Here is a 20,475-nt window from a genome sequence, read left to right as displayed (position 1 = left end):
AGTCCACCACCATACGCTCAGTGGTTTCGGTTAGCGTGCGAGTAGCGCAGCAACCTTTCGCAGCAACATTTCCACCAGGCATTGTCACTGGCAGGACGCGGAACCACAGAACAGCAACAACATTAGTAGCAGTAGCAGCAGTAGCACCGCCAGGTGTTGCTGGTGGTTGTGGTTGTGGGCTGCCAAACCACCAAGATTCACAACGGTCGCGGTTGCCGGCGCTTGCCAGTCGCAACAGAATGTACGGTCCCGTGTGCCAGTGCCCTCCATCGCTGCAGTGAGAGAGGGAGAGAGAGAGAAGAGTGAGTAAAATGTTGTAAGTGTCGCCTGGACGAAAGATTCATCGCCCTGAACCTGTGACCAGTGACGGAACCATATGGAGACCGTACGGTGGCACTAGACGCCCGTGGAGGGAAGGGGGGGGGGGGGGCACACCAGGCACACCAGTAGCACGCTGGCCAGGTGGTACGGTACGGGTTTTTTTCTTATCGATTTTACGCGTTTGTCTCGGCCACCCGTGCGCGGGGCATGCGCCATAAAGCGTTAGCGTAGGTCCCAGCTGAGCGTGGGGTAGCGAGAAAACGGGAAATTTGGGCTCTGGCATCACCACAAAAACCATCCCGGTAGCCCGGTGAGGTGTCCTGGTTACCCGCGAATGCCGATCGCATCAATCAATTGTGCATCCAGCCTTCTTCGAGGCTTTTTTTTTCTTTTTTTACGGGGGTCCCGTGGCGCGCTTTTCGTCCTGTGGCGTCCGCGCCTGTCTGTGTGTTGGTGTTCCATCTTTTCTCTTCGCATCATATGTTGCTCATCGGGCGTCAAACGGATCGTTCACGCTCAAATTCATCGTTCGCAATTGGATTGTTGTGCAGCATGGCTTGGCTCTGTTACAGTTCGTTTGTGCTTTGTTCTACCTACGCGACGAAAGGGGATCCTTTGTGAATGCAAGACCGTACCGTATGCTTGGCGAATGTATGGATGGAATTGAAACTAGTTGAGGAGTGGCCTGTGGACAGGGAAGGGAAGCTAACGTATGCATTGCAAAAAAAAAGAGACACAATTTGCCGATTTTTCGTGGGTAAACCATCTATCGCACGGCAGAAACGTAAAATGCAGCACCGAAAGTAGTTCTTCATGATTCATCAGACAAAATTTGAAGACACTATCAGTCGAACTCTAATCGTGATGGTGAAAATTGTGAAGCGCAACTTCGTGCCGAGGTTTGTGCATTTTCATAAACGTCCAAAAACGTTCATCTTGTATCGCTTTGTGAGCACCGGATAAAGCCGTTCCGGGTGTCTGTACGTTCTTTGCGCTATTGTCCAACAATAAAAGCATCACAAGAAGGTACGCACGACGGCTCTCACCTCTGAAAAAGCTCCAAAGCGATGCTGATCCGACCGAGACCGAGGAAAAGGTGGCTACATCGCTGCGATGCGGCCATCCGATCGGTGCTCGGAATGGCACCAAATTTGTTTGCCAATAAACTAATAATCTGCCTCTCCACATGTACTTTACAGAACTCAATTATCAGTCATAGTTTATTTCTTATCACCTTTCAAAATTTGTCTCCCCTTTTTTCATAAATGCATACGTTAGAGAAAGGCACCGCAGGCAGCTTTGAACACTTTGTTGTACAGATCTCGGAACAGATTGCAATCCGGAGTCGGGGACAATAAGCGTTGGAGAGCAAATGACACCAGTGAGCAGTAGCCGATAGTTTGTTTCTTTTCTTCGTAGTTCGCTCCATAATAAAAAAAAAAACCAGTATAAATATATCACCATCCTTCCACCCTCGTAATCGTAGTTGACGCACCGTAAGTAGAGCGGCAGTAAATCGTCTACGATCCGTCGATTTCTTTAACCTCCACCTCTTTCACTCTCCCTCTCTCTCTCTCTCAGTACCGAGATCGGTGGTCACAAAATGGAGGAACTCCTGGCGACGATAGTGAAGGAAGCGACCGGCAGCAAGCTGCAGAACCTCAAGCAGGCCGCACAGATCGCACACGGTATGCTTCCCGCTCTCTCTCTGTAGTCTCGCTCTCCCCTCCTCACTCTCTCTCTCTCTCTCTCTCTCTCTCTGGGTTTGGGTGTCTTTACAGAGAAATTATCCCGCCAGCACGGATTACACCGGGATCCATCGTACGAGCTGCGGTCGGTCTGCTTCACCGCCCTCCAGATGGCACTCGAGACGAAGCGCCCAAAGTTCATCACCTACGGGCTGAACGGTTTGCATGTAAGAACAGATTGGCACGCCAAGAGAGGAGCATTGTAGTAATCGCCTTTCCCCCCACACAGCGCATTATCCGCGATGAACGGTTCTTTGCGGGGCTGGAACCGGAGGACGATTCGTTGTGGTTACCGGCCCAGTTGCTGCGTGCCACGTCGAGCCTGTCGACGGTCGCCAACACCGAGGACACGGTGGTGAACGTGCTGCGGCTCATCCTGGCGATGGCCTGCTCACCGACCTGCACCCTTAACGGTCGGCTGTTGATCGAGGTGCTTTCCAGGTGTGGCGAGTGCTGGGAGAATGGTTCACGGGCGGTTCGGGCTGCGTCACTGGCCGCCGGTAGCCAGTGTTTGCGCACCTTCTGTGCGTTCCTCAAGGACGAGGCGGAAGAGATCGTTCGGCTGGATCCGACCGGGATTATTAGCTTGGGTATGGCGGCCGCTGTCTACAACGAGGTGATACCGGTGATGCAGTGGCTGTGCAGCCGGCTAGTGGAACCGTCCGCGGCGGCCACGGCGGCGTCGGCGGCGGCGGCGGCGGCGGCTGCTGCAGCGGGTCTCGCGGGTTCGGCGAATCACCACCACCATCAGCACCACCGGTCAGCTGCGGCAGCCGTCGCCGCCCTCACGTCCTGTGACGTCACGCTCGGTGGTGGTGGTGGTGGTGGTGGCGGAACCGGGAACAGTTCCAGCTCGTCGCTCTACCTGATGGAGTGCATCCTGACGCTCGTCGTGTCGCTACCGTCCGACGTGCACGCGAACCCGCACTTTACCGCCTTTCTGTGGCAAAAGTTTTGCCCAACGTTGGCCGCCACCATGGGCTCACCGGGGCGGGTGAACAAGGACAAAAAGTTTACGTACAGGTATGGTCCAGGGTGGGTCGAACGTCGATGAACCTTTTACTGATGTTCACCCCCCCCCCCCCCCCTAAAAAACTCGGACACAGGGATGCCATTCATTTGATCGAGAGCGAAAACCGGGGCTTCTTTACGCGCCCGGGGCTGGATGGGCCGCAGGCACGCTGCATTTACCTGACCAGCATCCAGCTGCTGCGGATTGCCGGTGCCCAGGGTAGCTTGCGGCCGATGCTGGAGGCGCTGTTCCATCGGATGCTGCTGCTGCCGGTACCGGCCAACCGGACCGAGCCGCTGCGGTACGCGCGCGAAATCTTCAAGTCACCGGAGCGGCTCATCGACCTGGCCATCATCCTCTATCCGGACAAATCGCAGAGCAGCAGTGACGATATGGCGCTGTTTCGGCTGTGAGTACCGCGGAGGGGCGCCCCCCTGTTATGTAAAAGATTAACCGATACCATTTGGATTTAATTTAAGTTTTAAGATCGTCACACGCGAACCACCAAGCAACAGCTTATTACCGGGTGTATATGCATATGAAACCGACCTTTGTTTTTCGTTTTAAAGCGATATCTACGCCAAATGGAGCTGTAAAGCCAGTCCAAGTGTTTTTATTTTGTTCTCATTGTGCATCCATTAAACATAATCGGTGTGCAGTTTTTCTAATTTAACACTATAACAAATATTTTCACTGCGATTTAAAATGGCAAGCTTCGTTCACAAAAAAACTGCGATTCGCGGACATCGTTGGTTTTTTTGTCTCTATGAAAGTCTCTGTTTAAAGACATCAAATTGCATGTTTTTTTGGCAAGGCATCTGAAAATTGCCAAAGATATAGTTGAAATGTGTAGCTAACGAATGGCCATTACCTTGGAGGATAAATTATTATCCGTTTTCCCACAATAAACGTTTTATTTTCGAAGAAAAAACAACGGTTTCATATGCATTCACCTGGTAAATCATAAGTATCTTTGATTTACTTACTTTTTTTACACTTAAGTATTGAATTTATTTGCCTTATTTATTATTTACATTTTTCCCTGGAAGCTGATCCTTTCAAGAGTATTGTGTTAAAAGTTTTGGAGCAATCGAAGCAAAACTGACAAAGACATTGAGTTTTGAAAAGTCGCACGACTCATGCATCGGCAGACACGCCTTTCTAAAATTGATGCCACGGATGAAGTATTTCACAAATCTTCTCCAAAATGCGACCAAATATTCATCAAAAGTTGTAGTTTATTATGGCATTTACCAAAACATAAATAGGTTGATACTTTTCTTGTAACAAATCGCCAAAAATGAACCGTTTTTCGGTACAAATCAAAAGACTTCAACGACCGGGTTCGTTGACGAATCTGTCACCGTTTTCAAAGTCGGTCTACCCACCGTAGCATAGAAACTACTCGTCCGATTGATTTGAAATTTTCTACACACAATCTGTACACTATTTGTCAGGTAGTGCCGTCAAAATTTCATAAAAAATGTTGATACCCTTTTTTTATAAAAAAAAATTACGTAACCCTTTTTGTCGAACAGTAAAAAGCCACTTCAAAAAAGCTGCCAAAAATCGAAAAATCAATTATTCCAGCATCACTAACTCACACTCTCTCTCTCCCCCCGGGGCACAGCGTAATCGACGCAATGGAAGAGTGTGCGGCAGCCTGGCACAACGGTAGCACCTCGGTGTACGGTGCACTCTGCTCAGCCGTCGAGTGCATCGTGGCACTGCTCGAAAGCCTGCAGGTCCTGTCGAGCGGTGGACTGGCCGATACGCTCATCAGTGATCGTATCGCCGAGCTAGTGAACCGCCGGTACCCACGCCTCCCGGATGCGGATTACAGTGGTCCGCTAACGTACCAGTCGATGAGCCGGCTGCCACCACCGTACCGCGACGCGGTTGCCGAACTGCGCCAGAATGGGTACGAGTCCGACACCGACTCGGACGGGGATGGCAATGGGAATGGTGGCCCGGGCGGTGATCACACGATCGACCCGGAAGTTGGTTCACTCGGTTCGGGTGATACGGAGGGGCCGGAAGATGAGGCAGCCCACTCGTCCGGTGACGAAGGGTCATCCCGGGCGAGCCAACCCATCTGGCTGTGGTCGCACCTCGAAGAATCGGTTTCCTCGTCATCGTCGGCTGCAGCGACCGCGGCTGGAGTGTCCGGGGCCGGGGCCGGAGCCGGAGCCGGGGCCGGGGCCGGGGCCGGGGCCGATTGCGATCGACAGCATGCCCGGGAGTTTGCGGTCGTCCTCACGAATGTGCTCGTGCCTGCCCTGCTCAAGCACAAATCGTCGATCGAGGTGGACGAAGCGATGCAAGAGTTTGCCTCGAAGGTGTGCCAGCAGCACTGTCTCAATCGGTTGGATGGCCCGAGCAGCCCGAGTGACCCCGCCTACGGTCTCACCGCGCTCAATGCGGACGGTATTTACTTGGCCACCTTCTCCGCCCTGCTGCTCGCCCTTCAGCTCATGAAATCGGGCCACTACGAAGCGATGGGAAACGGGGCGACCACCACCCGCGATCCTGACCGAACAGCAACCCGGACCGTGACGGCAACGACGGCGATTCCACTGTCGGAGCAACAGTTCGTTACTTCGGTGCAACACTCCGGCATCCTGGTGTACCAGTCGGCTGGCTGGCTCCGTGAGCTGTACCAGTGCATCCTGGCAACGAACCCCCTCGGAGCGATCGACCCGGGCCTGGTGGAGCACCAGCAACCGGACGGTGGTCACTGTGCGCTGCTCGACATGCTGTACGATGCGGGCGGATTCGGGCCGACGCAGATGCTGTCCGACTGGATGCGGTTACAGTCGGTGGTGCGGGTGCACGGTGAGCGGACGGTGCAGCAGCAGGCGGCCAAAAAGATTGCCCGCCGGCTCCTCACCTGCTGCTGGGACTCGATGGTGGCAGTGTTGACGGCCGGGCTGGGTGAAGCCGGTACAACCGCCGCCGCCGGTGGTGGTGGTGGTGCGGCCGGTCACCATCGGACCACCGCCGGTCGGCTTGTGAAGCTGTCCGTGAAGCGCACGCTACGGTACGGACCGGGCCCCAGGGACCCGGCAAGGGGTTCGGGCGAAACGCTGTACGCGCTCAGTCTCGATGGTTTGCATGCGGCGGCCACCCTCAGTAATGCGCTCGCCCTGCAGCACCTGGCGGGGAACATTATCAATCTGATTGCGTGCAACGTGTGCCAGAGCGCTGGGCCCAAGATACCGGCCAGCCATGCGCTCTCGATGGACGTGGTGCTGTCCGGGGGGCTCGAGCTCGGTTCGCACAGTGCCGACTGCTGGCTGCCCGTGTTCTCCGTCTGCCGGCACGTTACGCAGCTCGAGCATGATCTGTTTAGCTCGCAGAATGGGAATACTGGTGGTGGTGGTGGTGGTGGAGCGGCCCAGTGTAAGGATGCATCGGAGGCATCAGCCGCGGGGCCACGGATTGGTGGTGGTGCCGGTGCCGATAAGCTTCATCTTTCACCGTACTCGGTCGACGAGGATGAGACGTGGTAAGTGGAAGAAGCTATTTAACTTTAATTTTTACCTAGTGAATTTTATACGAAACTAAAACTTTTCAACAATATTTGGTTGCTTTCCTTTTGGGGGGGGGGGGGGGGAAGAGTTTGTGAAATACTTCTTCCATGGCATCAACTTAAGAAAGGCGTGGTGGCAAAGCTGAATCACGTGGTTCCCTATTTAAAAAATTTAAAAATTGAAATCCCGTCGTAGCTTCGTGATGGGTAATCCGAAACATGCAAATCGATACTCGTTTGAAAGATAATAAGTTTATCCAGGTAACCGCGTCGAGTTTTTGTAGATTTTCTCATTTTTCGATTTTTGGCAGCATTTTGAAGTTGAAAAAGTGATGCTTTTTACGATTTTGCCTAAAACACGATTTTTAAAGATTTGTTTAAAAAGAAGTAACAGCAATTTTCATAAAATCTCGATAGCACTACCTGGCAAATAGTGTACAGATTATGTATACAAAATTTCAAATCAATCGGCCCAGTAGTTTCTATGCTACGGTGGGTACCGACTTTGGAAACGGTGACGGATTTGTCAAACCGGGTTCGTCGCTTGAAGTCTTTTGATGCGTACCGAAAATCGGCTCATTTTTGGCGATTTGTTACAAGAAAAGTATTTACCCATATACATTTCTGTAAATGCCATCATAAACTACAACTTTTGAAGAATATTTGGACGTAGTTTGGAGAAGATTTGTGCAATACTTCATCCATGGCATCCAATTTAGAAATGCGTGTCTGTCCGATGCATGAGTCGTGCGACTGTTCAAAAATCTGTATCTTTGTCAGTTTCGCTTCGATTGTTCCAAAACTTTTACACAATACTCTTAAACGAATAAGCATTCACGGGAAAAATGTAAAAACTATAGGTCCTTTAACAAAAGAAACGGTGTTTTTTGGTTTGGTGGGTTCTTTTATAATAATCTTTTATAAATTCTCTTTCCCTCTCTCTCTCTCTCTCTCTCTCTCACTCTCCCTCTCCCAGCATTGACGTGTACAGCTTCCTGCAGGCCCCGAGCACGAACGCCAACGTGAACGTGCTCAGCATCCTGAAGGCGTACGCCGGCAACGATTCAGTCCACCTCTCGCCGGCCGACACCGCCAAGATGCTGTGCGCCCTCTCGCACCAGGCGGATGTGCTGTTCGCCGAGGCAGCCGAACGCTTGGCCCTGCCCGCCCTCCAGCACTTCCTCAAGAGCCTTTGCCGGGCGTCGCGCGAACAGCTGTACAAGAGTGCGACCTCGGTGAAGAAGCGTGGCCGAAAGTCCTGGTGGCTTGGCCGCCCGTGGAAGGTGAAGAACGACTCGCTACCCCTCGCGCTCCTGTTGCACCGTGTCGGTGACGTGACACTGAAGGTGTTCCGCGGTCCCCGGCCCCTGCTGCACGTGCTGAAGGTGTGGGCAATCACCGGACCACACCTGATGGATGTGAGTGGTTTTGCTGCTGCTGCTGCTGCTGCTGCACCATCACGACTTCAATAAAATGATATTCTCTCCATTCCGTCTCTCCATTCGGCGCTAGGCTGCCTGTCACAAGGATCGGAGCATCTCGAAGCGAGCGATCGAGTACATCCACGACATCATCACCGCGCTGCTGGTGGAGCAGACCGAGCTACCGCACTTTCACTTCAACGAGGCACTCCTGAAGCCGTTCGAAAATCTGCTGAGTGCGGATACGTGCGATGCGGACGTCCAGGACCAGATTGTCGCCTGTCTGTACGAGGTGGTGGAGGCGCACCGGACCGAGATCCGGTCCGGCTGGCGGCCCCTCTTCGGGACGCTACGGACGGCACGGAACCGCCCGGTGCACCTCGCCAACATTATCGACATTTTCCGCGTGTTTCTCGAGACGGACAATATGCTGGTGTTTGCGAATGCTGGCCTCGACTGTATCCTGTGTCTGTTGTCGTACCTGGAGATCTCGGGAACGGGTACGGGTGGTGGTGGTGCGCAGACACCCTCGAGTGGCCCACCGTCGATGGTGATCGACGCGAGCACGACGTCGGACGAGCTCGGCGGGCTCACGATGCGCTCCGGCGATTTCCTGTACGATGCGCTCAAGTTCCTGGAACGGTGCGCCACGATCCTTGACTTTATGTACCATATGCCGCAGTGCCCGAACCTGCACTCGACCTACAAGATCAAGGGCATCAGCTATACGCACCTGATCGACGCCACCATACCGAGCTCGATGGAGCAGCTGGCGTTCTTCGGCCAGGAGTACCTGCACGCCAGCGACGAGCAGTGCCGGATCAGCTACCGGGCGCTGCACATCGACCGCGAGTCAATCCGCAAGCTGGACGAGCTGGACCGGCCGAGCGGTGTGCTGAAGGTGTGGTTTTTGCTCCTGGACGGACTCACCAACTCGCTGATTGTCTGCCCGATCGCTCACCAGTCGCCGATCCTGCAGTCCATCTTCAAGATCTTCAAACAGTTGCCGGTGAGTCCGGGGGTCGAGTTTGGGTTCTACTGCGTCAACCACCTGCTGATACCGATGATCCAGGACTGGTTGCGGTACGTGAACAAGGCGCAGAAGAGCTGGGCGTTGATTGAGAAGAACTTTAAGCACTGCTGCTGCATGACCACCGATCTGGTGGTGGACTTTCTGGCCCGGGCCGTGACGGGTGCGCCAGTCGCCAGCGGTCCGGACGATGATCGGATCGTGATTGGCAGTGAGTCGAATGAAGGCAGACAAGGACGGGAACAGTCACGGGGCCGGGAACGGGAACGGGAACGGAAGCAACAGCAACAACCGAGCCCGTCCAGTACGCTCGCCCTCAAGCAGCTGCTGCTGGTGCTGATCGAGTGTTCGGCACAGTCCCAGGAGACGATTGCCCGGGTCGGCGTGTCCTGCATGAAGCACATTCTCTTCTCCGCCGGTCACCTGTTCGGGGAGGACCAGTGGGTCATTATCGCGTCGGCCATCCACCGGGCCAGCACGGTATCGATGGCACCGCTCAAGCAGCTCATCTTTGCGTTCAACCGCAACTCGAACAGCTTCTACGGTGATTGTGCGAACGTGAAGGTGGCGGCCCGCCGGGACAGCACAACCGAGGAGCTGCAGCGGATTCACTCGCTAGCGCAGCAGGTCTTTCTGATGGACTGCCAGCGAGAGGCTGGTGGGATTGGAGTGGTACGGCCTAGCCCCGGCAGTACCGGTACCAGCGCGACCGGCCCGGCCGGTATCGGTGCCAGTGGGCTACAGCAGGAGGATCGTTCGTACTCCTTTCTGCTACACCCGCTCCAGTGTCAGCCAGTGGATGCCAGTGGGGGAACGTTCGGTACCAGTACCACGAAAGCAGTGTCCCCACCACCAGCCAGCGGGTGCGGTCCCGTTGATAGCTACATCATTCGCATACCGTACCGCAATCTGATCGTGGGCATGCTAGCCAGCCAGATGTTGCTGCAGCTGATCGCGAACGTACTGCTGAGTGGGCTGTCGAACGTGCCGAGTGAGCTCAACACCTGCTTCTACAGCAGCAGCAGCCGGGCGGAGGCGGTCTCCGTGGCCTCCTCGTCGACGATGGCAGCGGCAGCGGCGCAACGTGCCAGTGGTGCCACGAGCACCAAATCCCCTTTCCAGCTCGGCCAGCACAGCAAGGAGATACTGTTGCGTGCCCTGCGCCAGTTTCTGGCCAGCGCGATCGAGTTCGACACCCGACCGGGGCTCAAGTTTCTGCTGCAGAAGGTGTCCGGCATCGAGTATGCCGCCAATCTGTACAAACAGATGAACTCGTCCTGGATCATCCAGTACATGGTGCTGGTCGATACGTATCTGAGCAATGTCCGGCTGTACCGGCTCGATGTGGCCGATGTCCGGCAGGCGCTTGACCGTGCACGGTACGATCCAGCGCCCAGCACGCTGCCCGGTGGTGGTAAATGTGACGACACGTGCCTACAGTATCTGCTGGCACTGCGTGACCTGTGGGAGCTGATTGCCGAACACTTTATTGACCACCTGGAGCACGAACCGAATGGTGGGCCGGGTCTCCGGTACAGGGCGGGCAATGAAGAGGCCGGTATAGTGTCGCCGCTGGCCAGTGACCAGCAGCAGCAGCAGCAGCAGCAGGTTGAAGTATCGATCAGTATCGAGGAGAAGTGCTCACCGACGACCAGCGCACCGAAAGACGCCGCCACTAAGCAGCAGCAGCAGGAGCAGCAGCAGAAGGAGCTTGAAGCCCACTACAAACAACTGCAGGACAGCACACCGCCACCGCCACCGCAACCGCTGCTAGCGGAACGGCAAAAGTCAGCGATACCGCCGGAAATAGAGCTACAGCGCGCCCATAGCATCCAGCGGGATGTGTCGTACAAAACCTCCGCCTTACGGCAGCTGATCGTCGCGTCGATCGAGCTGATCAAGCTGCTGCCCGACGAACAGTCGGACTATTTACAACTTTTGTTGACCCCCACGATACGGGAAGCGTTTCGCTACGTCGAGGAGAACCACCAGCACCACCCGGCCGGTGCCAGCTTGGACGTGGTTGCCCACTAGAAAGAGAGAGAGAGAGAGAGAGATCCGTTATCCTTCCTCCCCCCCCCCTCATTGTGCTTCGAAGACAGACTCACACAACAACAACCAGAACAAACAAAACAAAAAAACACAAAGTATTAATTGCGCGTTATGCAGTATCAGCCCGAAAATCCGCAAGCCATTGTGTAATTGTGTAATTTAACAGTTATGGTTACTCATAATATATATATATATATACATATATTTCTCCTCAACGTGGGTAGCGTTACTATATCGTGGTCGTTATCGCTGTCGCAAATCCTCAACCGCAGGAGCACACGTGTTTTTTTGGCTCTCCATTTTTGAATCTTCATATTCGATCATACGAGACCGCGTGCTCAAACTGCTCAATAAGTGATGACCAAAATGGGCACGAGCGGCCTCGATTTGAAGGTTGAATGTCCTATCAACTCTCCGATTAACAGTTTTCGTACAGTCAAACACTTCATTTAGATCTTTAGTTAAATCCTGGCTCTAAGCAATTGCTATCACGCATTACCAAACTTGATCATTGATGCGGTTGGAACTGGATTTAAAAGAAGATTAAGAAAAACGATTGTTCTTGTTGCGTGTCGATGAGAATACAATGCAATAAAACAAACTAGCGAGGGATCATTAAAATGAATGAAAATGAAACGTAAAACCATTTCAATTCGGTGTAAAACGAATCATGGGAAGCGCATTCAGCCAGAGCTAATCTTCCGCCAATGGTGCCGCTGCACCAGGAGGAAAGTTTTGATAGATTTACTCAATTTTCTGCTTTTGCGGGCTTCTCTCTGCGGTCCGCATTTGAATTTGGGAGTGCACGCGCGAGGTATGCGCACTTATGTTACGGGCGGTTACCATAAAACATGTATTTATGGCGATGTCGTGCCATAACCAAGATGCTTCAAATAAACTGATGTAGACGAACAAAATGCGTTACTATGTTTAGTAAATTAATAAAATAACTACACGAGAACTAGAGGATAAGGAAAATTGGGAGAATTTTCGCTCAAGAAACTTTCAAAAACTCAAACTCCATACAAACTCCTTCACCTGTTCATTTTACACATCTTGGCGGCCAATTGTTTTTGTGCTGCAAGGGTTAAAAACAATTGCTCTTCCTTTTAAAATCGCCGCTAAAATCCCTTTTTCCACGTAAAATCGCTGTAAAAAGGGCGTGAAATGTGCACATTACTGTTCTAGTCCATGCACTAGACATAGTTGTTGTCGATTGTTTCCAGGAACATCGTGCCGGTGTTGTTTTGTGTGTGAAACAACCGGCGAAACCGGCGATTGTTGGGGACCCATTCGGTTGGTTTAAGGCGTTTAATGCAAAAGGTTTGTCGTTGAGCATGGATACAGCAACAGTTGTTAAATATACTGTATTTTTACAGGACTCTGGAAAACCGCTGTAAGCGGCTGCCACGGGAAGGAAGCTACACGCACAATGCCAGTGTACGACATCGTCGGTATCCCGGTGGATTTTCCTTTCGAGCCTTATCAGGTGCAGAGGGATTATATGTCGAAGCTGCTCGAGTGCCTGCAGCAAAGCACGAACGGGCTGCTGGAATCACCCACCGGTACCGGCAAAACGCTCAGCATTCTGTGCGCCTCGTTGGCCTGGCTGGTGCACACCCGATCACACGTAAAACACATTCCTGGCAGCCGGCAGGGAATCGATGAATTAACTCATGCTTTTCGTTGTTTTGCGGGGGGGGGGGGGGGTTTTCGCAGGAGGCAGCACGCATGCCGTTCAAGTACGAACTGTCTGAGCCGGGCCATTTGGGTGCGGCGTTCGAATTCAACGCCACGAAGGCAGGGCGCACCAAAATCATCTATGCGTCCCGTACCCATTCCCAGTTGTCGCAGGCCATGCAGGAGCTGAAGAAGAGCAACTACAACCACGTGCGGGCGATCGTGCTCGGTTCGCGTATACAGCTCTGCATCCATCCGGAGGTGCCGAAATCCGAGAGCAATGCCACCGTGACGTACCTGTGCAAGGAGAAGGTGGCGTCGCGGAGCTGCGTTTATTATCGGCGCGTGGAACAAATGAAGGACAGCTCGGAGCTTGCCGGCACACCGATCATGGACATCGAGGATCTGGTGACGGTCGGTGGTCGTACCAAGGCGTGCCCGTTCTATCTGTCGAAGGAGATGGTCGAGCGGGCGGACATTATCTTCATGCCGTACAACTATCTGCTCGATGCGAAGGCACGCAAGGCCAACAATCTTGAGCTGCAGAACAGTGTGATCATCCTGGACGAGGCGCACAACGTCGAGCGGATGTGCGAGGACTCTGGCTCGACCGTGCTCAGCTCCACCGATATTGCGCTCGCGATCGAGGACGTATCGCACGTGATGGAAGCCATGGGAGAGTCGGCGAGTGTGCCGGGTCTGGGCGATACGGACGGTGAGAAGAAAGAGTTTTCGCTGCACGATCTATCCGTGCTGAAGCAGAAGCTGCTGGACCTCGAAAAGGCAGTGGACGACATCGCCTTTCCGGCCGCCCAGCGGGAAGTGAGCTTCTCTGGCAGCTACGTATTCGGTCTGCTGGCAAAAGCTAGTGTAGGCATCCATCCGCTATCGGCACGCTGAGTTGCATGCTCCATTTCATGGTCCGTTTGTACGTTTCTCTGTCCCCGCAGGTGCATTTCAGCGATGTGTCGGGCGTGGTGTCACTGTTCGGTGCCATCACGGGCTACCTAACGACACTGTCGGAGCGGAACAACTTTAAGCGGCGAGGCGCCGGTTTGCAAGCAGTGAGTGACTTCCTGGAGATTGTCTTTGCGGGACAAGGAGAGGAGTACATCGAGGCTGTACGGCGGTGCTTCAAAGTGTACGTGGTGAGCGAGGAACCGAAACAGACGAAGCGCACCGGTGGTAAGCGTGCGGACGGCTGGATTACCACGAATCAACCAGCCGCACACGCCTCGATCAAAACCAGCGCCAAGATCGTACACTTTTGGTGTTTCAATCCAGGGTTCGGCATGAGGCAGCTAGCTAATCGGGGCGTACGTAGCATCGTGCTTACGAGTGGTACGCTCGCCCCGCTCACACCACTTATCAACGAGCTCAACATTCCAATCCCGGTGACCCTGGAGAACCCACACATCATCGATCCGAGCCAGGTGCTAGTTCGAGTGATAGCGAAGGGTTCCGATGGCCAGCTGCTCTCGTCGGTCTACAACAACCGGAACAACCCGGATTACATTCGCTCGCTCGGCCGCACCCTGCTCGCCGTCTGTCCCGTTATACCGAACGGGTTGCTCGTCTTCTTTCCCTCGTACACAGTGTTGGACAAATGCGTCGAAGGTTGGCAATCCGGGGGCCTGTGGTCGGAGATTAGCAACCGGAAAGCCATCTTCGTTGAACCGCGCACTAAGGACGCTTTCAACAGCACAATGGAGGAGTTCTATCAGCGCATTCAGGACAAGCAGGCAAAGGGTGCCATTTTCCTAGCCGTCTGCCGTGGCAAAGTGTCGGAGGGGCTGGATTTCGCCGACATCAATGGGCGGGCGGTACTGATCACCGGGTTACCGTTCCCCCCGCTGCACGATCCACGGGTCGTGCTGAAGAAGGAGTACCTAACCAGCAACCGAACGCCAGAGAATCGTTTGATCAAGGGTGATGAGTGGTACGCGCTGCAGGCATCTCGGGCAGTCAACCAGGCGATCGGGCGCGTCATTCGCCATCGTAACGATTACGGTGCGATACTGCTGTGCGATGCCCGGTTCCAGAACACACACCAGCAGATGCAATTGTCATCGTGGGTGCGCAGCCATCTGGTGAACGATCCTAACCAGCGCTTCGGTACGGTGATTAAGGACCTTGCCAATTTCTTCCGCGTTGCCAAGAACACCGCGGCACCAGCTGCTCAGCGCGAGTTTCAAGCGAAGGATCCTGACCTGGGGGAAAAGGCCAGCGGCAGCGAATGTTGTTCCACCAGCAAAACTGAACTCAAACTGCCGAGTGGTGCGAAGGGCACTGTTTCCGGTGGCAAACGATTGCCACTACAACCATCCGTTCCTCAACTGCCCTTTTGTATCGACGAGTATCTGACCGTACCGCCAAACACGCAACCATCGAAGAGCGAGACAACGGGCCGGATGCTGGTCAAACTGGAATCGGGCACCCAATCGGTCGATATCAGCAATCCACTAGACTACAACGATCAACGGTTGCCCAGGCACAGCGAGACGGCAAAACGCGGCCTCGGATCACCTTGTTCCTCTACCGTGACCGGCGATGGTGTGGAAAGGACGTTTAAAAAACCAAAACTGGTGATGGTACCGTCTGGGAGCATCAAGTACGAAACCGAGAATGAACCGTTACCATCTACCAGCAGCTCCTCCTCCTCCTCCTCCACCACGAAATCGGTATTGGCCCCTGCTGACGGCACACTCGATGACAAACCGGAAAGTATGAAGCTGATGAAGGCCATCAAGTGTGCCGTCAATCTGACGCTGTATAAACTGTTTCTCCGTACAATCGGCCAATACTTTGCGGATCACGATTTCGCGCGTTTCTACAGAAACATTCTCCAGTGCCTGGGTGCACCCGAACACCGCCATCTACTTCAAGGTGAGGTCCAGTGCATTTGCAATGGCAAAGAGTCCGTCTAATTTCTGCTTTTCTCCACCCTACTACTTTGCAGCTATGCGCCCGTTTGTTTTGGCGGAACACCGACAACAATTTGCCGAAGAAGTGGAAAAACTACCGTAGCCCGATTACCGTCCGGAGGGCTGAATGGAAGTAGAGTTTCAATGTAAAAAGAAGTTGGAAGAGCAACACTGCTACACTGTGGAATCTGAAATCTGTGGTGAAATAGCGAACGAAATCTGTTTGAAAAGCTTCGCATGCTGGGAGCTTGGCGAAATTGAGAAGAAAAAACTGCCTTCAAATATATATATCCCCTTGGTAGGGACTATCACACGTTATCAGTTCGTTATTTTATTTTTCGAATGGTAAATACAACCTTTACAAAGGTAAATACATTTCCCCTGCCACAACGTTGTAGCGATCGGGATCTATATCCCGTATCTCTATAGATACTAGACCAAATAGGCATGTCGTCGGTGGACCGGTGGAAACTGGTGAATGCACATTGCTAGCCATGCCCCTTCGCAGATGATAGTGTTTGGTGCGATATCGGTGGTTAGCCTAAACAGCGGCGAGTTTGAATGGCTGCACTGTTGTTAGTGGATCGTTCTATTAAGCCAAGGGCACCGGGATACAAATAATACTATACGATACGGTTAAGTTAGCCTTTATAAGGCAACAATAAATGTTTATTTGATTTTTTATTAATTAATAATGGGCGCATCCAATGAAAATGATTAGTAGATTAATGGGCGCGATATAGAGAGAAAGAAAGTAAATGAGAGTTCATACTTAGTGTTCAGTTGTGAACATCGCAAAGACAATTAGTAAGTGTGTTCAGTTGTGAACATCGCAAAGACAATAGAATAGAATGAATAGAATAGGATGAAAAAATGATCGTATTTGAGAATCCTCAAATGAGACAAAACAGAGAAATTAGATCAGCTGCTGGAAGAGCTAGAGGAATAAGAATGAAGAAGAGAAAGAAGTGAAATAATTAAGCCTCACAGGATCCCGCGGTACGGTTTAGGCAGTAGGTTGGCGGTTGATCAGATAGGCGTAATAGTCGCCGTACACGGCGTAGTTATGTTCGGCGACGCGCATCAGCTTCCCTGCCAGCGCTTTCACCTGCGGACGTAGATTTTGGTAGCAGGAATGAATAGGTGCAAGACATCCCTTGGTCAGCACGCTGGCCAGCGTCGTTTGGAGCCGGTTCCAGATAATCGGGTAGACAGGTGAGTCGTTGGCCGCAACCTTTCCGATCTGATACTTGAGTGCTACAGCCATTGGTGTGTCCAGTGGCTGCTGTTCGTCAACAAACTTCAGCACGAAGGCCCACATGCCCTCTAGCAGCTCCAGCACCGACTCTTTGCTGTTGCAGCCATCGAACAGTACCATCAATTTGTCCGCCAGCTCCTGGCGCTTGTCCGTTTGGTCCCTAAGAACCGGCATCACCGAGACGGTCAGCTGCAGAACGGTCGCACAGATGCACAGGCGCATCGCCTCGATGCGCATCTGGTAAAAGCGATCCTGGTCGAGCTTAAGCAGCTCGGGGATAGCCGGCGGAGTGATGTAGTCAAGAAGTGCCGCGTAGGCCGTTGCCATCGCTGGTGTCATTTCGTTGCTGGCGCCAGCGACACCCCCGTCGTCGTCCTGATCGCCCTCCTGATCGGCGGCGGCGGCGGCGGCGCCAGCGGGGGCGGGGGCGGGGGTGGCGGCGGCACCGGCGGGGGTGGTGGACGCTGCTGTATTATCGTCGTGCCCAGCTGGACCACCGGCCGGAGGCGGAATGTGACGGAGGAGCCACTCCAGGGTGAGCGGAAAATTGTCACCACATACCTGCTTCAGTTCGTTGAACTTTTCCTTTTCGTAGTCAATGGAGCTGCGCATCACCTGAATGTGTGTGATGTGCAGGATGTAGTTAGCCATGTCTATCTTCATGTTGTCCAATGTTTCCATTATGCCGCGCAGTATGGCAACGGTGTCGGTCTGTCGCTTCAGTGCGGCCACCTCATTGTCTCGGTTCATGGCGCACGCCTTGCCCATCAGTTCGATCACGTAGTTTGTGATGCTGCGTATGTCAAGTGTTCCAAACTCTACCTGCTGCTGGATGCGCTCCTCGTCCAGCATTCCGTTCAGCCTGGCCAGCGCGCGTTCGTTGTTTCCTCGCAGCAGCACCTTGAACGACTTTTTCACATCAGTCAGAATCTTCATAGCCAGTTCGTAGCTAGGCGGGTCGCGGCTTAGATCTTCCTGTACTAGATTCCAGTAGGCGGTGTGCATCGTGCGGCGCACCACGCCGTGCACCGTTTGCTCGGATTCTTCCTCCGACGGAGACTTGAGCTTAAAGTCGGCGTTCACCGCGATCTCGTGGGCGAGCGCCATATTCTCCGAAGTCCTGACGACACGCTCCAGCGTGGCCGGCGACAGCGGGGTCGGTGGCTGCCCGTTAACGCCCGGCAGAAACATCTCTATCTCCTGCTGATACCGCTCCAACAAGCCCCACAGTCCTTCCAGTTGTCCGCCCGGTTGCTCGTTATGCTCCCCGTCCTTGCCAAGCCCCTGCTGCTCCCCAGAAGTGCCCGGCTTGGCAGCGTCTCGCCTGTTCGGTTAGGGGGGGGGGTGGGAAGAAAAAAAAAACAAACGAATTTCAGAACGGCACATCGCCACTAGGGGAAATGGGAAACCGCATCCTTACCGTGTGTTGTCCGGCATCGTTGTTAAGAGGGGGGTTGATTTTGTCTTCTATCAGAATTGGAATTTACAGATGAATGGATGGATGGATCGATGGAGTGAGCTGCAAAGCAGATGGGACAATGTAGCATTTGAAATCCAAATATGACCAAAACGTCGCAATAGTAACAATGAACATGCATGGACCCCTATCGCGCACAAGCCTTTCTACTGGACAGTGTTTCAGACACAAAATTTCGTTGGACGCGACATAACATGCGGATGCGGGCGGGGTGTAGTGCGAGTGATGCTTCTCCGTAATAGTTGGGTTGCAGCCTCTCGAATGTGTGCCGTCGTACGCCGTTACGCGGCGCGGCATTTGGTTGAAAGCGAAAATCGAAGCAACCCCTTAACCCAACGGACCGTGTGTTCGGTTTTACGTAACAGCCGACGCCGAACTTCGGCCGGCCGTTGCGTGTGCGTTACAATAGTTGGAAAACTCAAAAGTCGGTACACACACGCCCGATGCGATTGCAACAGAGGGTGAACCGCTAAAAATACGCGCGCTGACCTATTTCCCTGCCACTGCTGGTCGCCAAAGGAATGGCGGCCTGTAGGCCTGGCTGAAACCAAAGCGCATCAGCTGCAACAAGTGGTGTGACTGAGGGGCATCGCAGTGGCCTGTTGCCGTAGCGTTGCCACAGGCCACAGCCCGGCATGGCCTGCTGCGTGCGTGGTATGCTGGAGTGTGGACTATGATCAGCGCGAGATTATTGGTACCCGTTTTCGTCGGCGCCGGCGGCTCGGAACAAGGAAACAACAATATGCCCTTCGGTTGATTCATTTCCAAAAAAGGAAAAAAGACCGTTACCGTGGTCTAGCAAGTTCTTTCTTGAGCGCGACATGAACAGACGTGTTTGTTCGGTCCGTTGCGAGCCGTCCCGCGAGGACCTCCCAAGTTCTTCCTTGAGCGCGACATGAACGTACATGTTTGTTCGGTTTCTTCTGCTGCATCGAGTTAGCCGTTGCGATGTGAAAAGATGCCGCGCGGGTTACGACCTTGAAATGACCAATCTAATATGGCCAGGATACGGTGGGAAAAGTGGCGCGGGCCTATTAAAAATGCGCAGTAACTTCACTTTCAGCTCCGCCAGCAACCAGTGTTGCAACAAAGCAGGCGACGCACTCATACACACACGCGAGAAACTGGTCCGCGAGAAAATCTCTTTGTTTGCTGCTTTGTTGGCGACATGGGCGCGGGTGCTGCGGCTTGGGTTTATTGGAGAGTTTGGAGGAGGAACAAAGTGGAGTTTGCTGCTGCTTACCTCGAACCTTTTGGTACGCTTCTTTGTTAGTAAACAAATCACTCGCGGATCGGAGAAAACCACCACCACGCGGGACACGTGCGAACGGAACCACCTCTGAGCTGCTTTTCCCCTTCTCCGGCCACTTTCGACGCGTTTTATAGCCGCGGCACACGCAGCGCGAAACAATCGCCTGCGTCTACATGAAAGGGTTTAATAGTTCAATCTTTGTGTCGTTAAAAACGGTAAAAACGGTAAAAATAACCAATAGAAAATCATCAGTAAAGAAAATGCATTGTTCAATATATTTGAATTATCTCCTAACTCCCTAGTGAACTCCTTTTCCTTATTCCCCCTACCTTCCTTTTATCCTTCCTTTATTTCCGCACAATTAATGCTATTGTTAGGCATTAAACTATCTATTACAAACCACTGCGGAAGTTGGTTTTTTTTTACCGGCGCATTTGCATCCACACTCTCCGCTCCGCTCGCGGAAAACAGCGCTGAAACATGGCAAGGACACGCAACGAATTCATAGCGTTAATATCTCACGGCCCTTACAATTTTGAAACACTTATCCGGATGCACACACGATGCATTCTTTCCCCCCCACATATTGCGTCCTGCCGTATTAGCGCAGCATATAATTTCGCATTCGAACACCGAACGTTTTCCTGGCGTAAATGCGGAGTTGAAACCCTTTTTCCCAGCGCATACACTGTGCGGGTCACGTTCGAATGGCGGTTGGAAATAGTGCAATGGTAGAGCATATGAACACGCTACACGCAACATAGCGAA

General features: G+C 53.1%; 3 protein-coding genes across 5 annotated transcripts; 2 read left to right on the top strand and 1 right to left on the bottom strand.

Moving 5' to 3' along the window:
- LOC126572879 (brefeldin A-inhibited guanine nucleotide-exchange protein 3) lies at positions 1-11,232 on the top strand. Of its 3 annotated transcripts, none has more exons than XM_050232602.1 (9): positions 1-316; positions 1,600-1,702; positions 1,903-2,009; positions 2,103-2,236; positions 2,299-3,092; positions 3,176-3,490; positions 4,712-6,589; positions 7,590-8,031; positions 8,126-11,232. In XM_050232602.1, the coding sequence occupies exons 3-9, from the start codon at positions 1,925-1,927 to the stop codon at positions 11,096-11,098; spliced, it is 6,621 nt and encodes a 2,206-aa protein (XP_050088559.1). In that variant the 5' UTR covers positions 1-316; positions 1,600-1,702; positions 1,903-1,924; the 3' UTR covers positions 11,099-11,232. The 3 variants fall into 3 exon arrangements, with proteins under 3 accessions (XP_050088559.1, XP_050088544.1, XP_050088552.1); XM_050232587.1 differs by having other exon boundaries at positions 1,600-1,817; XM_050232595.1 differs by lacking the exon at positions 1-316 and adding an exon at positions 825-1,347 and having other exon boundaries at positions 1,600-1,817.
- A 976-nt stretch (positions 11,233-12,208) lies between these two features.
- Positions 12,209-16,038, top strand: LOC126572956 (regulator of telomere elongation helicase 1 homolog). Its single transcript, XM_050232697.1, has 5 exons — positions 12,209-12,439; positions 12,496-12,746; positions 12,836-13,666; positions 13,747-15,682; positions 15,756-16,038. Exons 2-5 carry the CDS (start codon positions 12,549-12,551, stop codon positions 15,821-15,823), a joined length of 3,033 nt encoding a protein of 1,010 aa, XP_050088654.1. The 5' UTR covers positions 12,209-12,439; positions 12,496-12,548; the 3' UTR covers positions 15,824-16,038.
- Positions 16,039-16,356: 318 nt separating this feature from the next.
- Positions 16,357-19,830, bottom strand: LOC126573044 (T-complex protein 11-like protein 1). Its single transcript, XM_050232837.1, has 3 exons — positions 19,699-19,830; positions 18,399-18,497; positions 16,357-18,302 (listed from the first exon to the last, which is right to left on the bottom strand). Exons 2-3 carry the CDS (start codon positions 18,413-18,415, stop codon positions 16,727-16,729), a joined length of 1,593 nt encoding a protein of 530 aa, XP_050088794.1. The 5' UTR covers positions 18,416-18,497; positions 19,699-19,830; the 3' UTR covers positions 16,357-16,726.
- Positions 19,831-20,475: the final 645 nt, after the last annotated feature.

This window comes from Anopheles aquasalis, chromosome X (genome assembly GCF_943734665.1).
Source record: "Anopheles aquasalis chromosome X, idAnoAquaMG_Q_19, whole genome shotgun sequence".
NCBI classification, from domain to species: domain Eukaryota; kingdom Metazoa; phylum Arthropoda; class Insecta; order Diptera; family Culicidae; genus Anopheles; species Anopheles aquasalis.
Note: the sequence above shows the minus strand (reverse complement) of the source record. Positions and strands in the feature narration are given on the sequence as shown.

Coding starts and splice junctions, on each gene's coding strand:
- LOC126572879 (XM_050232602.1), top strand. CDS start 1,925: ATGGAGGAACTCCTGGCGACGATAGTGAAGGAAGCGACCGGCAGCAAG. Junction 3,491..4,711: donor GATATGGCGCTGTTTCGGCT/GTGAGTACCGCG, acceptor CCCGGGGCACAG/CGTAATCGACGCAATGGAAG. Junction 6,590..7,589: donor GTCGACGAGGATGAGACGTG/GTAAGTGGAAGA, acceptor TCCCTCTCCCAG/CATTGACGTGTACAGCTTCC.
- LOC126572956 (XM_050232697.1), top strand. CDS start 12,549: ATGCCAGTGTACGACATCGTCGGTATCCCGGTGGATTTTCCTTTCGAG. Junction 12,747..12,835: donor TGGTGCACACCCGATCACAC/GTAAAACACATT, acceptor GGGTTTTCGCAG/GAGGCAGCACGCATGCCGTT. Junction 15,683..15,755: donor ACACCGCCATCTACTTCAAG/GTGAGGTCCAGT, acceptor ACTACTTTGCAG/CTATGCGCCCGTTTGTTTTG.